Source organism: Ursus arctos, unplaced genomic scaffold (assembly GCF_023065955.2).
Source record: "Ursus arctos isolate Adak ecotype North America unplaced genomic scaffold, UrsArc2.0 scaffold_3, whole genome shotgun sequence".
In the NCBI taxonomy this organism is placed as follows: domain Eukaryota; kingdom Metazoa; phylum Chordata; class Mammalia; order Carnivora; family Ursidae; genus Ursus; species Ursus arctos.
In genome coordinates this window covers 96,056,902-96,074,767 of record NW_026622985.1, presented here as the reverse complement: position 1 = coordinate 96,074,767, position 17,866 = coordinate 96,056,902, and the positions used below count along the sequence as shown (strand labels likewise).

Here is a 17,866-nt window from a genome sequence, read left to right as displayed (position 1 = left end):
CAGAGTGGAAGTTTTCCTTTCTTTTCTTTTCTATACGCTGTACATCAGATCCCTGGAAGTTATTCATCTTATAGCTGGGACTTTGCGCCCTTGGACTAAAATCTCCCACCCCACCCACAAAACGGTTAATAGTGATAACATCCAACCGCAATTACCTGGGAGAAGACCCCATAGGTCTCGCCTCGTACATCGCCCGCACTAGGCAGCCCTCAACACCACCGGCTCAGCCTTGGCAGAACATGGCCACCCTGGATCCGAGAAGCGACTGTAAGCGCGGAGGCCACGCCAGCCTTGGACTGCCTCTCCTTGGACTTGCTGACGTGGCCACAGTAAGCCCCCAGTGTGTTCGAGACATTATACTTGAGTTCTCGGAGCTTTACCCTAATTTCTAACCCTCAGGGATTAAAAAAAGAGAAAAGTGCAAAGGAGTTTTCTTTTTTAAAATTTTTATTTATTTATTTATTTAAATTCAATTAATTCACATCAAATGTATTATTAGTCTCAGGGGTACAGGTCAGTGATTCATCAGTCGTATATAATACCCAGTGCTCATTACAACACATACTTTCCCCAATGACCATCACCGAGTGCAAAGGAGTTTTCGATAAACTTTTCTAGAGGCAATCTAGGCTTCTACTTAGAATTTTGGAACTTTGCAAGATCATCTAATCTTGGCAATTTCACCACATGTCTGATTTTTGTTCTACTCTATTTTATGGCGATGGTTAGCAATAAAGTCTTTTGAAACCTCCCAGACTCGTGTTCATTTCCTAAGGGACAAGAAAGAATAGACTGGGTCCCACTTTTCATTCAGGCTTGGAATGAAGGGAGCGCTAAGGAGCAGCCTCCCCTTGAGGAAAGGGATGTGCTGGCCCTGAGTCAGCTCAGGAGGGTTGGGCAGCAGGCCAGGCAAGCAGCCCGGGGCCCGTGGAGGCCCACATGAGTCCGGCTTCTCCATTCTGCCATGCCAGGAGTTGGCTGGACAGTGCTCGCTGCTCTGTTCTCACGGATCTGGATCCCCTGGTCCTTGGGTAGGTCTCTGTATTTGACCCCAGGCTGGCCTTGGCCTTGGTTGCAGTGTCTGTCCTGATGCTAATCTATGCACACAGGTGAGGGGATTCACACCACTTAATTCTGACCCTCAAAACCACCCAGTCTCTAAAGCTTCTTTCCAGATTTCCCCACCCAATTTCTTCTTTCTCCTTTAGAATCAATCCCTTGCCCCAGCCTGACGATTCACTTAGCCACAAAGAGCCGAGGCAGTGCCCGCAGCGTTGCATACACCCACCACGCCTGCCTCAACGTCCCGGAGCCTCCTCCCATCCCACTAGTCCTACCACACCCCATCCCCAAGTGAGGGTGTCTCTACCTTAGAGACACCCCCACGCATGTCAGCTGCCTACAATAAAAACTCTTTTATATTCTTCAGTATATTTGTGGGCTTGTGCTTTTCCTGGGCATTTATAGTGATTTTGTGGACTTTCTCCCATTCGTGTGGGTACCCCTGCCCTCCATGGCTCTTTATCAGCTCGTCAGCCAATGTCAGAAGACTTTCTGCCTGGTTTTCCCTGGCTTGGCCCGTTTCTCTGTTATTAAAAGCACAGACTCGCCCGCCACACTTTTTAATGATGTTCTTCAGAGTTTTGTTATCTGTATTCTTGACGTACTCTTCCAAGCTCCCTGACTCGAGGTCTTCCTTCCGAGTGAACAGCACGATCGTGTACTTCAAAACTTCCTCTCCGAAGATGCTCTCCAAGTCCTTCACTGCCCTTTTGTCCTCCTCAGTGAACCGCCCCAGCTGGAACACCAGGACCAGAACCTTGTTCCCTTCTTCACAGCAGGACAAACAGCGTCTGACCTCCTCCAGCTGGAACCGATGCCCCTCTGCGCTGGTCGTCAGGCAGAATGAGGGCGTATCCACAACCACCACCTGCCTCCCGTGCCACATCCGCTTGCTGCTCTGGCAGGTCTGGGTGACGGGCTGCGCTTGGAATTGAGAGCGGAAGTCGGGGTTCCCCAGGATGGTGTTCCCCGTGGCGCTCTTCCCAGTGCCGTTCCTCCCCACCAGGACAATGCTCAGGCCCTCTGTCAAAAAGGAAGCAGGAAAGATTGGTGACCACGGGCTGATCCGGGTGCAGCTCTCAGAGTGCTGCCAGCTGTTTGGTAGAGAATGCTCAGAGAGCACCCCGGCCACCTCTCACCCAGCAGCTCTATCCCCAAGCACGGTTCCGGGCACGCGCTCTGGGAACCAGAAGCGTGGCTTGGACCGCCATCTCTGTCCCACGCTCATCCATGACATGGCACTGTTCCCATCTCTGAATTTGCTCCCTCCTTCTGGTAACTTCTCTGACTCCCTGGCACCCTGTGAGTGCCACTGTCTTTATTACCTGTCGCCTACTCAGCTGCGTCCAGCCTCCACATCTCATCCCTTGGTCTCCGTTCCTGCTGCAGTGAAGTGTTCCTATTGCCAACTAATGCTAACTGCAGCAAAATCTCCTTGATGGATTTGAAAAATTATTCCCCAGAATTGACTTTTCATGAAAAAGCAACTACATATACCATCGACATACTCCTAGTTCCTTCTTTTGGATCACCGAAACTTCACTCCTCATGAAAACCACAACAAACTGAACTGCATCTTTCATCGATGAGCCAAAAGGCACTTCATGGTTATAATAACGATGCGCACTCACACTGTTTTGTGTGGTGATAACGGAGAACAGATGTCCTTACAAATGGAATGACAGATGCTAGAGACCTTGCAGTGGGTGTTAGTGGGGGCCCCTTAGGACTTTGCACTTGTCCTGTGGTCTTTCTCTTCCACGCTGGCCTTTTCACAGTTCTCTCAATTATACATTCTTTGCCAAGTTACCCATATCCACCTTAAAACAAAGAGGGAGGAAAGCCTACCCTGTGCTCTTCCTTCCAGGGGAAATCATTGAATTGCTTATCCTGAACCCACAAGGTCACAGTTACACTTAAAGGATTCTAGATTCATCTTCCAACAGTCCCATATTTGTCACGGATTTCAGTCCCTGCTTCCACACCCTCAGAGGGGGTGGTTCTCAAGAACCTCTGTGATCTGGTCTATAATCCCCATCCCACATCGTGTAGAGGCTCAAACCCTCCATTTCCATCATGGCCACTCCCTTGGCCTCCCTCCCAAGTGGTAGGCTTAGTCCCACCTCCTTGCTTCCAATTGCTGGAGTATTCTCTGCAATGTCTTCCAGCTTTCTGCCAGTCGCACAAACCCTGCACATTCTCCAAAACCCATTTCAAATTGGGCTTCTCCACACAGCCTCTCCTGACCTTCCTGCATGTCTATACTTCTTGAGAGGGCTCCCCAGCACCTGGCCCTCCATGACGACTATGAAAGGGCTCGTAAATAGATACACTCCTTTGAGTCTTGTTCTTCTCAGGGGAGGGCATTTGAAGTGAAGACAAAGGGGTGAGTCATGCTGACCTGGAAGAATCTCAGCTCAGGGCAATAGAGTGTGTAGCACCGAGTGCATGGGGCCTTCTCTAAAGCCGTGGGCAGTGCGGTTGGTCTAAGAAACCCATCTAGTGCCATGTGAGGATTCAGGCTCCCAGTCCTTGTCCTCCTCTCTTCAAAATGGCCTTCCCTCTCCAAAGAGAGAAGAGTTAAGAACCAAGAGTCAAGAGAGGGAGAGGGAGTGTCAGAGTGGGCTTAAGAGAAAGAGAAGAGCAAACCAACGGTCCAGAACCATCTATCTCATCACCAGCACTGAGTCTTGAGCCCCGGGCAACAGACACACTGTGGGGAAAAAAAGAGATTGGAAAAAGCTCAACTCCTTCCTTCAAGACCCTCACCATCCAGTTGGAGAGAAGGGATAAGGGTCAGGAGAGAATTAAAGACAGTGTGCATGGAAAGGCACATAACTTTAGTAACCTTGGAGAAAGAGAAAAGTTAGTAGACTGGACTTGTCTTTTCTGTCTTCTCTACGCCCTTCTCGTATATTTCATAACTAGTTTCCAAAAGCATCTAGAACAAGTTTTTAGATGCTGTGTACCTTCCCCTCTGAAGCTGCAGGGCCTGCCACCGTTCTGCTGCACCATGCTCACAACTATTTGCAGGAGCTCATCCACCTGGCGTTGTTCCTCTTCCCCCGTGATTCGGTAGTTGAAGGCACAGTAGGGGCGTTTGTACACCTTGATGAGCTTGTAGAGATGTTCATATCTGTTTTTCAGGAACATCTCTAGATCCTGATCCCCTAGGTCTTCTTTCCTGGTGAAGAGAATGATCAGGTACTTCACAAATTTGTCTCCAAAACTGCCTCGGATGGTGTCCAGTACCGCCTCATCTTTCTTGGTGAAGGAGCCCAGCGGTGTCACCAGCAGGAGGGCGTGGGGGCATCCAAGTTCATGTCTCTGGAGCTCCGCTTTAACGCCCTTTGAAGATGAGATTTCTGGAGTATCAATGACCACAACTTTCCTCTCTCTCCAGATTCTGCTATCAGACAGAAAGCTCTGACGTCCAGGGACTGACTCTTCGCTGAATTTGGTCTCAAAGACTCGCTTCCCCAGAAGGCTGTTCCCGGCTGCACTTTTCCCAGCTCCACGCTTGCCCACAAGCAGGACCTTCAGGTCCGACTGCCCAGGGTTCGGCTCACATCCTGGGGCCTGAAGCTGCAACTCCCCTCGCCCTGAGGGACAAAAGAGCAGATTCAGAGTCTCTTCTTGCAGCTGAACACAGAGATGTGGACAGGTCCTATGCTTTCTCAGCCTTCTCAGTTTTTACAGAGAACGCCAGTACTGTTCTGAGCAGCAGGACTCTAGTCCCGGTCAGAAGTTACCCCTCTGAGTAAAAGCCACAAAACGGGCCATGAATAAACGGAGAGGTATGTAAAACGCTCAAGACTTCCCAGGAATGTGAAAATGTTAAGCTTGGCTTTTAGTGGTCTTGGTCCTTAGACTTCCTTTCATTGTGCTACCAAAGATAAGTGTCTGGGCTATGAAGTCCATGGGCTAAAGCAAGACAAGGGAGAATCTGAGTTTAAAATGCCCCTTGGAAAAAATAAATGAATAAAATAAAATAAAATGCCCCTTGGTAGTATATTTATAAACTGTTATACTACTCAGCAGTCAAAAAAACCCGAAAGAATGAATGGATGAACTATTGATACGCAACGTGCATGGATCTTCAAAACATGCTAAACGAAAGAAGCCAGACACAAAACCACACGCTATCGGGTTCCACTGTATGAAGTTCAAGAACAGACAAAATTAGTCTACATTCTCAGAAGTCTGGATTCAGTTCCCTTTGGAGAGATGCAGCAGAAACTCGTGAGGTGATGGAAATGCTCCAGATCTTTATCTGCATGGTGGTCACATATGCGCAGATCTGTAAAAAGTCATTGAGCTACACACTTAAGATTTGTGCATTTTACTCTCTGTTAATTGTACCTCAGTAAATTACTGTAGAAACCTGTGCCACAAAACTCTCTCTGCACACGTGCCCTGCCCCCACCACTTCTCTTCAACCCAAGGTCAGCACCAGAACTTCAGGCTGAGCAAATGGCAGAGTCAGCCACTCCAGGGAATAGTCAGCGTCTGAGGCATCCTGGGTGCTAGGAGTCGCAGGTCTGGGAGGTGGAATGAACATGGCCTTTAAAGAAAGACACTGAAATGCTAGTGATGGTTCGTCCTTCTTATGTTGTCTTCGAAAGCTCCGACTTTCCCCAAAATCACCTCACACAAGTCTGCATCCTATCGAAAGTCCCTTCCAATGCCCTCATTCTGAGACACCCCATGGCTTCCCATGGCTCCCCATGGCGTGCTATTTCCTCAAGGCAGCGAGGAATCATTTGGGGACATAACAGGAAAGTTCCTGGAGGTCTTGACTGAAGGGCATCAACAGAATTTTAAATCCCTACTTCTGCCTGAATTCACATATTTCTGGGTAAGTTTACTCATCTGTAATTAAGAATAATGATAATACCACCCTCTTCATAGGGCTGTTAAGAGGAATATATGTGTATGGTTATTATGAGAATTATGTTGTATGCTGGGAAGACTGAATTATTTATATATTTTTCCAGTACATAATGTCAATTGTGATTATCATTAAAGTTGAAATTATAATTATCATTATTATTATTATTATTATTATTATTATTATTACTTGGAGAAGTTCTATGAGGACAGAGATCTCATCTATCTTATTCACTGCTGAATATTCAGTTCTTGCACAGATGGCCCAGAAATAACCTGAAAGTCCATCAGTAAAGGGATGGTTAAATTAGTCATGTATGCCCTTACTGTGGACAAAATCGCACCTACTAAACAGAACAAGGTGGATCTATACGGATTGACCTGTGCAGTGTGCAGGATGGATCCTGAATTCTACAAATGAGTGTTATCCATGAAGGTGATTTCTGCTTTCCCAGAGGGAGTCAACATTGTGTAGTCCTGGATCCAGGGCCAGAAAGACAAGGCTGGGTCGGGGAAGAAGCCACGAAGGCAAGTCCACCTCTATAACATTTCAGGCAAGACCTGGGACACCCATACCATGTCCAGAACCTACTCCCAAGTATTAGAAGTTCCCTGGGGGACAGGCTGTGGGCACCAACCTGAGCTAGGTACATCTTTGTTCCTACTTATCTAATTTCTCTACTTCATTTTGACACATGATGCATTCATAAGGATACAGATGTAAGCTTAACATTTTTAAGGATCATCTTACCATGTGGCTTGTCCCCCTTCTGAGACGCAGCTTCATTCACACAATTCTAGAAAATAAAGGTGGAAATGATACACAGGGACCTAAAATTTCATCTTTTCACAAAACAAAGAAATGGAGACACAAATATATAATTTAGAGTAATCTGATGAGGAGGATGTGGCCAAATCAAGGCCATGGTCATGTTGCTTGTTGGCTTCTGTAGTCCTGTCCACAATGACAGCCAATCTTGAGACCCCACTGCTGCCACTGCAATAGGCTTCCCAGAAGTATGAAAATGGGTCTTATTCTTGCTCAGAGGAGCCTCACAAATGCCATCTAACCAAGGCATTGAGCCTGAAGCTCTAACTTTCCTTCTCCCCTGTCCCCAGTAGTAATGGCAACTCCTTTCAAAGTCTTCCAGAGTTTCTGCTGTTCCTGGAGAAAGTCCAGAAGCTTAAGAAGAGCTACTGGACTTCCTGGAAGAAGAAACTAGCCCCCTGATGTCTGGGATGTTCATCTGAGGGACCAGGGGAAGGGGGAAGATTGGGCACGAAGCTCCCACACATCTCTGGTGTCTCCTCCCCACACTGTGCCCCCAAAATAGAGATGAAGGTTCTTCTGACATAAGAACCAGGGAAATTTGGAACTTTCCCCACCCAGGTGGGCAACTGGAGCCAAACACACAATTGGTACTCCCTTCCCCTGTCTGGCAAAGCAGACTTGCTCCCAAAATTTAAATTGTCATGGAATCAAAAGAGAAGGTAAACACGATACATAATCCTGATGGATCTGCGATTCCTAGAAGCTTCCAATACTTTAACTCTATTTTTCTTAATCTCCATGACAGCCAGGAAAATTTTCCCTTTGCTTTCTTACCTGGCCTTACCCCAGACTGTGGATCCCTTCCACCATCTCTCTCCCTGGATCCTCTCTGCTCAGCTCTGACCATAGACTTCTTTCATCTTACCTGGCACAACTCAAATTCTTCCATGTGTTTTAAATGCCGAAGATTGTTACAAGGCAAATGTGTTCGAGCTAAAAATTAATAATTTTTAAATTTCCAACCCACTGTAAAAGGAGCAGCTGCTAATTAACATACATCCTTCTGTGTTTTTCTAAGTTTACACGCATACACACAAGCCTATGTGAACACACAGGGAGACTTGCTAAGCATCTTGTTGGGCAATCTGCTTCATAATATGTCCTGTACAGCTGTACGAGTCAGTACACGTAGCTCAACCCCGTTTCTTCAGGAGATGCTATTTGCTCCACAGCGTGGACATGGAACATTCCGCACTAATGTAACAGTTCCTTTATTGGTAGACTATCGGGTTATTTCTGGCTTTACTATTTCAAAAGATGCCACAATAATTACCCTTATACATACATCTTTATATATGGGAATGTTTTTATTTCTGGATAATAGTCCTAAAAGTGGGAATCTTGCTCAGTCTCCGTGTTGTTAAAGTCCTTAATGTCTCCATAACTTATGTGAACCTTATACACATCCATAATAATACTAATAACAATAATAATGGCAGCTGATAATCAGTGGATGCTTACATCTCAAGTATTTGCAAATAACTTTGTAAGCATATATTTCACTGAATCCTCACGAAAATCCCTGAGATTTATATTATTACCTCTGTTTTACAGAAGACAAAAATAAGATCCTGGGTCAACAAAACGGATATGAGTTCTGTCCCTCAGGGAGTCTGTAGGGAGGGAACCACCGCAAGTATAGTCACAGCAATCACGTGACTCGCTGGTGGCCATGCGAGGAGTGCCATGATGGAAACAGGGCCGGTGAGGAAGACTCTCCGAGGAAGTGAGCTCACACTGAGGCAGACGGATACAGAAAAGCAGACCTGGTACAGGGTGGGATGGCAGAGGGGAAGTGTCCAGGTGGACTAAATCACAGGTTGGAAGCTTCAGAGTGGACATGAAGGCAAGTCAAGGACCACAGGGAAGGCCAGTGAGACCAACACATGAAGAGCAAGTTAGAGGGTGAGGGACCAGCTCAGGTCAGGGATTCTGAACTCGATCCGAAGATCACTGGACAGTCACTCCAGCATTTGAAACAAGAGGGTGTTGTGTTCAGGGTACATTGCAAGAGCTCATTCTGTGCTCTGATCCTCTCTGTGGACATCCCTGTTCCAGACAGCCTTCAAGAGACAGACAAACGGCTATAAAGGAGAAAGAGGGAGGGCAGAGCTAGGAGATAAGAGAGCAACAAGTTCTCTCAAGCCTCAGGGTCCTCACCTGTAGAACATGAGTACCCAGAGCGCTTGTGAAGACTTCATCCGTTCATGTGCCTGGGACTCAGTAGATACTCAGTAACTATAGCCTTCCTTCTCATTTCCATCCTGTTTGGGCTTAACGCTCAGCAGTTCTCAGAGTTTCACTCTGACCAGCACCCCCCCCACACACTGGATTTTTTGCTTGCTTTACCTCCGCTGGCATTTGTGTTAAGAATCCTCTGTCCCAACATTCACTTACTTATCCTGAATCAGGAACTGTTTTGTGTCTTATACACGAGTCACTCAAACCGAAGTATAAGCTCCTCAAAGGCAAAAGCCTGAATTTTTGTATTTTTCTTGTTCCATTCAAGTTTAGAAATTAAATAAAATATCACTCTGGCTGTTGTGTATGAAATGGATTGAGGGGTAAGGCACAAGAATGAATGGGGGGAAGGTTGTTTGTAAGACAGGACAGGCAAGAACCGAGGCTGGCTTGGACCGGATGGGGGGAGTGCTGATGGAGAGAAGTGAGTGGGTTCCAGGCACACTGACCACACAAAACTTGATGACGTCTCGGATATCAGATGGCAGCTAGTAGTAGCAGCAAAGCTGACCTCTGGGTTTAGGTTTGAAGAGTATGGTGAGCAGCACGACTGTTTACCCAATTGAGAGAAAAACGGAAGTCCTACAGATTTCAGAGGGAAAACCAAAAGTCTGGATGTGTGAAGTCTGGGATCCTACAGGAGAGCCGAGTGGAGATACCAAATAGCAGTCAGATAAAGAAGCAGGATTCAGAGGAGAGGTCAGAACTGGCGTGATGAATCTGGAAACCGTTAGTGATCGACAGAGCTCAAAGCTAGAAGGCAGAAAGTTGAGAAAGCCTAGAACCATGCCCTGAAGATGCCAACGTTCAGAGGCCATGTGAGGAGAGCTCAGAAATCACTAGAGTAGCCAGAAAGGGCAGGAGGAAGAAAACAAAAGAGTGCAGCTGTATTGAAGCCAAGGGAAGACAGGGTCCATTTGTGTGTCCAATACTGTGAGGGATAAAGTTAGGTAAGGACATAAATGTGTCCATTAATTTACCAAAAATCCGAAGTCCAAAGGGTAATACTCAAAGCACCGTACCATCGGGTGTCTCATCTTTGCAGATCATGGACAAAAAAAGCCTGTGGTCCATCACACAACGCCGCACCTCCCTTATCTGTGCCCACCATCCACCCACGAGCTCTAGCAAGAAAGATCCTTGCAGACCTTAAGAATGTCTTACCAGGAACCTACTGCCTTCTTTTCTGAAGTTCACGATATACGGTCCTCCGTTTTCATCCATCAAACGCTGGACCTGGCAGAGGAGCCCCCTCACCTGGCGGGCCCGCCCCTCCTCGCTTGCCTTGTTGTTCAGAGCGCAGTACCGGCCTCCGTAGTTTTCAACCAGCTCCGAGAGGTACTCCTCCCCTTTGATGTACTCTTGCAGCGAGTTACCCTCCAAATCATCCTCCCGAGTGAAGACGATAATGATGTACCTCCTGGCTTCGGCTCCAAACAACTTCTGGATGCCCCTGACTGCCTCTTTGTCCTCCCCCTTATAGCGGCCGATGGGAATTATCAGCAGCAGGACGTGGAGGCTGGGCGCAGAGAGCTCCAAGCAGTGTTCCACGTTACGTTGCTTGTCTTCGTCAGAAGACATGGAGGAGAAAAGGTCGGGGGTGTCGATGACCACAACCTTCCCCTCTCCTATGGTCCCACTCTCTCTCTGGCACATTTTCGTCACCATCTGGCCACTACATCTGGACACAAACACAGTTTTGCCCAGAATCGTGTTTCCTGTGGCACTTTTTCCCGCACCACAGCTCCCTAAGAGGAGAAGCCTCAGTTCCGGCATGGAGCAGCCAGGCTCCGGCTCTCTCTCCTGACACGGGCTCTCGTTGGTTCTGCTGGACAAAAAGCAACGTATCAATGTGCAACCATGCAAGAGTCGCTAGAGGAACAGCAAGAAAATGCATTCTCTTTTTAGTTTCTCGCCAAGGATTGGGGCTACTGACGTCAACTCAGACTAGATTGGGATAAGAAATCCTGTTTCCCAGGATACTCTCTGTGCTCTTGCCTCTGAAATAAATCCATATTGGTAAGACGTCACACACTGTTGGTTGGCTAAATGAACAACCCCTTCTCTATATATTCATCCCCCACTATACACACTGGGGGAAATGGAGACACTATGATAGACAGAATAATGCCCTCTCCCTGAGATGTCCATGTGCTAATCCCTGGAACTTGTGACTACGTTATTTTACGTGGGAAAAGGGACTTTGCCAATGTGTTGAGGATGTTGAGATGGGGAAATAACCTTGGCTCATCCAGGTGGACCCAATATAATCACACTGTAAGAGGTCCTTCCGAGAGGAAGGCAGGAAAGTCAGAGTAAGAAAAAGAAGATGTGAGGACAGAAGCAGAGGTCAGAGAGTGAAAAGAGATCTGAAAATGCTACACTGTTGGCTTTGAACATGGAATATGGGGCCACCAGCCAAGGGGAAGGCAGGCAGCTTCTAGAAGCTGGAAAAGGCAAGGAAACAGATTCTCCCACACAGCCTTCAGAAGGACCCTACCCAGCACCTTGATTTGAGGACTTCTGACCTCCAGAACCGTACGATAATAAGTTGGTGGGTTTTAGCAACTAATTGTGAGGCAATTGGCTACAGCAGCAACAGAAACTAATACACTTTCTCTCCCAGCTTCCTTTCAACTGGGAGTGGCCACGTGACCCGGTTCTACCTGATGACAGTTGAGAAAACATTTCCTTGGGCTTTCTTCTTATTTGGAATTTAAATGTGATATCTGGGGGCGCCTGGGTGCCTCAGTCAGTTAGGCATCTGCCTTCAGTCAGGTCACAATCCCAGGGTCCCGGGATCGAGCGCTGCATCAGGCTCCTTGCTCAGTGGGGAGTCTGCTTCTCCCTCTCCCTCTGCCGCCCCCCACTGCTCATGCTCTCTCTCTATCTCTATCTCAAATAAACAAATAAAATCTTTAAAAAAAATAAATGTGATATCTGGAATCACAGAAGATATCACGAGGCAATGAGGTAACCAACAAGAGAACAAAAAGTCAGCATATACCATCACGCTGAAGGACCGCAGAGCAGAGAGATGAAAGAATCCCTGATGACCTCACTGGGCTGCCTTGAGATCACCTTTTTGTTAAGTAAGTAGCTGGTATTCTAAAGATTTAGCTGTTGCTACTCCAAGCGTGGTTCACAGGTTAGCGATACTGCCAATAATTGAGACCATGTCAGAAATACAGAATCTCGGGCTCCACCCAGACTTCCTGAATAAGAATCTGTCATTGAACAAGTTCCAGGTTCATGCTTCTCACGAACACACGAGTTTGAGAAGCACTGGTATAAGCCACCCTTAGTTCAAGATGAGCATTCCCAACTGAATCAGAATCCACTTGAAGAGCCAAGTTTCCCAGCACCATTTCTTGAACAGTCCATCCTTTTCCAAATGATTCTGTCAGATACCATGTGCCCGAAATTCCATGAGTCTATTCCTAGGTTGTCTGTTCTGTCCATTAGATGCTCGCTCAGTCTATTCCCAAACCAGAAAATTTTAGTTACTAAAACCAAAATGACTTAATATTATTCTACTTAAAACATAACTTTAAGTCTTCATTATGTGATACAGAAGGTAGGTTCCAACACCTTGTTATTGTTCAAAATTGTCACACTCCTCTTGCCTTTTTAATCTCATGTACAACTTTGAAAATTGGTTGTCCTTGTCTTTAGGAAATCCTGTTGAAATCTAGAATGCCATTGCATTGAATGTGTAGCTTAGTTTTAGAAGAACTGATATCTTCATGTTGTTGTCATTCCCTCCACTCTTTTTGTTGGTTAGTCTTAAACATGGTCTAATTTCAACCATTATTTCTTTTTGATCCATAAATTAGGAGAAGTGATTATCGAATTTAAAAATGTATTGGGAGACTTGCTATCTTTTTATTTATTTCCAATATTATTACTCTCTGGCCAGAGAACAACATCTGTATAAAATATTTGTCACTGGTAGAGATTTACTTTTTAGCCCAATAAAATTTTTGTAAATGTTTCACATGGGCTTAAAAAGAATGTGTAGCCTGCATTTGGGGGTGCCTTCTTAATCAGGGACCCCACCTCAATTCTGCCACCTAGGCTCCAGTTATCCAGAAGGTCCAGCATGCCCTTCCCTGCACCACTCTCCTGTCTGTCTGGAAAATTCCTCCCCATTCTTCACCACTTAGCTGAAGTGTCACCTCCATGTCAAGCCTCTTGTGATTTTTCCAGATTGAACTGATCATGAGCTCTTTTCTGGACTTCTGCAATATCACTATCACTGGTCCCCCTGCTTCCATCCTTCTAGAGTCTATTGTCCATCAACAGCCAGGGTGCTCCTACCAAAACAAGAGACAGATAATGTCCCTCATCAGTCCAAAATCCCCCAATGGCTTCCCACTGACTTGAAGTAACAGGCAAAGCCTTTGCAGTGGTCAGCAAGACCCTACCCAATCTGGGCTCTACCTGCCTCTCCGATTTCATCCCCCACCCCTCTCCACCTTGCTTTGTCTGCTATAGTCACATTGGCCTCCCTGTTGTTCCCCAAACATCAACCTTGGGGCTCTGTGCTGGCTGTTCATCTGAGCTAGAACATTCTTCCCCCAGACCTGTGCAAGGCAGCTTCCCTTCCTTTAGGTCTTTACCGTATTGTCCCTGTAGTGCAGAAGGCCTTCTGTAGTCATCCTATAATTAAGAGCAACCCTCCCTGCTGCACCCCACCAGCACTCCTCGTCCCCCCCCACCCTATTCTATTTTGCTTCCCAGAAACCACGGCAGCCACCTTTCACACGGTGCCTTGACTTGCTTCTTTTGTGTCTCCCTACCACTGAAAGGTAAGTCCCGGGAGAAGGAGGACTTGCCCTGGTTTGTTCACCATCGCATCTACAGCTTAGAGAAGGCATTCGGGGCTAAGTACCGGCTTGTGACTGAGTGGATGGCTGTGGACTTGAAGAACAAAGACGAGCAGCTGAAGGAACTGGAGAGTGGGCCCAGAGAGCCCTGCAGCTGGGAGAAGCCAGGAAAGGTAGTGCACAGACTCCTCCTCCCAGAAGCCCACCATGAAAAAAATGCAGTGGACTGAGTGAGGTGCAGAGGAGGTCATCGGGCCATGGATGGAGGCCTGGGCTGTTCTCTAGACCTGTGTCTCTGGATCTCCACAGGATGCAGGAGGCAAAGCAGCCTCACTGGGACCACACACCTCAGAGTTGTCACGCCAAGAAGAAACAGACTTCTTGGTGGCTGAGGTCCAATCACTCTTGCAACGCTTCTAAGAGTACCTTTGTACCCCGACACCCCCCTGAATGAAGAGACCCTCTCCCTAGCTTCTATGTTCTAGTTTCTCCCTTAGTATGAAACTCCACAAGCATAGAGACCACGCCTGTCTTCTCCTGTGTCCTGAGGTCCTAGTACCGTGCCTGGCAGGTGGCATATGCTCCATAAGGGGCTTTAAATGAATGATCATGGGGGAGAGGGGTGACGAAAGGAGGAAAAACAGTTTTTAGAAATGAAGAGGGAGATAAAAGTGATGTCACTTTCTTTTTCATTTTCATTCTGTTTTATTAGGTATTTATTTTATTTTTTTATTATTATGTTCAATTAGCCAACATAGAGTACATCCTTAGTTTTTGATGTAGTGATGTCACTTTGAATAATAAAAGAGAAATAACTTGGGGGCACCTGGGTGGCTCAGTCCTTTAAGCCTCTACCTTCGGCTCAGGTCATGATCCCAGGGTCCTGGGATGGAGCTCACCGTCGGGCTCCTTGCTCTGCAGGGGGCTGCTTCTCCCTCTCCCTTTGCCTGCTGCTCCCCCTGCTTGTGCTCTCTCTCTCTCTGTCAAATAAATAAAGTCTTTTCAGAAAGAGAGACAGAGAAGTAACTTTATATTGTATCCCAAGCCAGTGAAGTGGTATTTTTTGTACATCAATTTTTTTTAATTCAAAAAAAAAAAAAAAGACCCCAGTGGTTAAATAGCTGAAGGAAGCAGACACCTCCAGCAGGTCTAAAGAAGAAAGGAATTTATTTCCCACCTAAGCTCCACTGTTTTACGTGATTGTCCATCATAGTAACTAAATTAGTCTTTGCTAAACTCCTAGCCAGGCCGCCATATTGAAACGGGACCCCCTTCCCTTCTTGTGGGCAATTGCTAACCTGTGGCATTTTTTCCCCAGCATATAAAAACACTTTTAAGGACAAAAAGGAGCCAAAACACCGCCTTCCCTCACTCTCTCCTTTACCCACATTCCCCTCCCATCATCTCCCAGACCACTCTGGAGACACCCAGCAGGTTAATGGAGAGGAAGAAAGAGAACTTTCTCTCCAAAACTTTAGTTGAGACACTCCAGCAGCCTGCACTTCTCAGGATATAGCCCAAGGGGGACGTGGCTTCAGCCATCTAAGCAAAGATCCCAGTGCTGTGGGGATCTGTCCCACATTAAGGGGCAGTTCACACCCACAGAAAAAGATGGCCAGAGAAGCTTCCAGAACCCAGTCTGGTGAGGACTCAGTCCCAGCCCAGCAGGTCAGTCATCAGGAGGAGGAGAAAGAGTTCAAAGGTGAGAGCCCAGGAGGCTTAAAATCAGAGTCTTTTTGGCAACCCCTGGCATCTTCAGTGCTCAGTTAACAGGATCCAAAAGTGCACAGGGAGGAAAATACTAGAAAAGCGAACATGGAAGACCGACGTCCGAGCTGCTAGCTTCGCAGGGAGGCTGGGTGTCCTCCCGCGGGCTCCCTCCGGCCCAGACCCGGCCCTGCCATCAGCCCCCCACGTCGGGTGGGGGCGCCCCGCGAGGACGCCCTCCCCCTGGAAGGCCGTGACCCGCGCGCCAGCCCCCAAGCCCCCCACCAAGGCCCGGCCTGAGCGGCTGGCTGCCAGGGAGCCCGAGCCCGGAGCCCGCTGCCCGCCCTCCAGGGGCCCCCGCTGCCCCCCTTGGTCGCCACCTGCCGCCATCTCGGCCCCCGCGCCAGCGCGCACGCACCTCGATCCGGTCTCCGGGCGCGTCGCAGGCTCCATGGCTCCGGGGACGTCGCTGAGGTCCCCGCGGGCAGCGTGGAGAGAAAGAAGCGGCGAGCCCGGCGCGCCAGGGGCGGGATCCTTCTGACGAACTCCGCTTCCTAGCAGGAAGAGGTTTCTACGTTGATGTACAAACGGGAGGCAGTTGGGGGTGGGGGTGGAGTTCGCAGGGGTGTCAGGTTCGCGCGACCGCCGACCGAAGGGCAAGTGGGGACGCGAGAGCGGAGGCTCGGTCTGGGGCTGCGGCACGGGAGCTGGGGCCCAGGCCGAGCTTCGGGAGGGTCCCCAGAGACGGTCATTGTGAAGGGGCTCCCCGTCCCCGGGTCGGACACCGTGACGCCTGCGGAGGCTGAGCCAGGCCAGGGAGGGGCCGTTCTCCTCCGGGTGATCTCCGCCACCCCGGCTCCGAGGCCCCTTCCCAAGACTGCGGAAACCGGGAAGATGCTGTTTTCTTTCTCCCACCCCCACCTCCAGCAACTCCTCACACCCCTCCAGGGGGACCTTCCAACCGGACCTGGGGAACGCGCTGCTTCCCAGGCGAAGAGGTTCCTTCCTAGAGCTAGTAAGACGTTTGAAATGCTAGAGCTGCCACCCCTTCCCTTTCTGTGAGTGATGACAGTTTCCGAAAGCTCCCTACCGCCGAACGCAGTTGAACACTGAAACAGACTTATTTTATTATGGTTTTTAGAAAGGCAAAGCACGCATAATATTACATAAATTTACCATCTTAGCTTTTTTTAAGTGCACAGTTCAGGAGCCTCGAGTACATTCGTTGCTCTGCAAAGAGCTCCGGAACTTTCCCATCCTGCAACAATGCAACTCTGTACCCATTAGCCCCTAATTCCCCTCCCCCAGCCCTGGTAACCGCCTCTCTAATTATTTCTTCTTCTTCTTCTTCTCATCCTCCTCCTCCTCCTCCTCCATCTTCTTCCTCCTCCTCCTCCTCCTCTTCTTCTTTAAGATTTGATTGATTTATTTGAGAGAGAGAGCTTGGTGGAAGGGCAGAGGGAGAAGGAGAAGGCTCCCCACTGAGCAGGGAGTCCCACCCCCCCGCATGGGGGGGGGCTCCATCCGGGGACCCTGGGATCACCACGCGAGCTAAAGGCAGGTGCTTAACGAGATGAGCCACCCAGGCGCCGAGGCAGCCCTCTACGTTCTGCTTCTATGATTTTGCGGGCTTTAGATACTTCGTATGAGTGGAATCCGACAGTGTTTGCCCGTTTGTGACTAGCCTTCCTCGCTTGGCTACGGCGTGTCCTGGAGGCTCATCCCCTTGACAACACTTTAATGCGCTGCAGACGCTGAGGAGCCATGGCCTTAAGCTCACACTAGCTCACCAGGCTTGGTCTGAAAGGTCTGAGGTGGTGCTGAGACTCCCAGAGAGAGACCCAGAGGAACAGGGAGGGCCCTGAGCAGGTTCTGAGGGGCTGCTCTGTCCTAAGTAAGGGTCCACCTCCCCTCTGGGCTGGTCTTCATGTTCCACCTCCTTAGAAAGCCAAAGAAAACCTGGAGACACTGGCGCTACACCGTGACAGGGGCGCCTGGGGGGCTCAGCCGGTTAAGCGGTTAAGCGGCGGCCTTTCAGCTCATGATCCCAGGGTCCTGGGGATCCAGCCCTGAGTAGGGCTCCCTGCTCAGTGGGGAGTTTGCTTCTCCCTCTGCCCCTCCCCTCCCCTGCTCTTGCTCTCTCTCTCTCTCTCAAATAAATAAATAAAATCTTAAAAAAAAAAAAAAAAAGCAGCGTCTCCCATTCCCCACCCATTTATGCCCCTAGTAAGGAGGACCCATTCTAGAAACAATCCCCACCCTCTTTAGGGTGCTAGGTCAAGTCACATAAAATCAATTCATTAAA

General features: G+C 48.4%; 1 protein-coding gene across 4 annotated transcripts; it reads right to left on the bottom strand.

The window, feature by feature from the left end:
- Positions 1–429: 429 nt before the first annotated feature.
- Positions 430–16,615, bottom strand: GIMAP8 (GTPase, IMAP family member 8). Of its 4 annotated transcripts, none has more exons than XM_057304379.1 (6): positions 16,529–16,615; positions 15,980–16,115; positions 10,190–10,853; positions 6,704–6,749; positions 4,032–4,664; positions 430–2,085 (listed from the first exon to the last, which is right to left on the bottom strand). In XM_057304379.1, exons 2-6 carry the CDS (start codon positions 16,012–16,014, stop codon positions 1,400–1,402), a joined length of 2,064 nt encoding a protein of 687 aa, XP_057160362.1. In that variant the 5' UTR covers positions 16,015–16,115; positions 16,529–16,615; the 3' UTR covers positions 430–1,399. The 4 variants fall into 4 exon arrangements, with proteins under 4 accessions (XP_057160362.1, XP_026334929.1, XP_057160361.1 ...); XM_026479144.4 differs by having other exon boundaries at positions 10,190–10,850; XM_057304378.1 differs by lacking the exon at positions 16,529–16,615 and having other exon boundaries at positions 15,980–16,522.
- Positions 16,616–17,866: the final 1,251 nt, after the last annotated feature.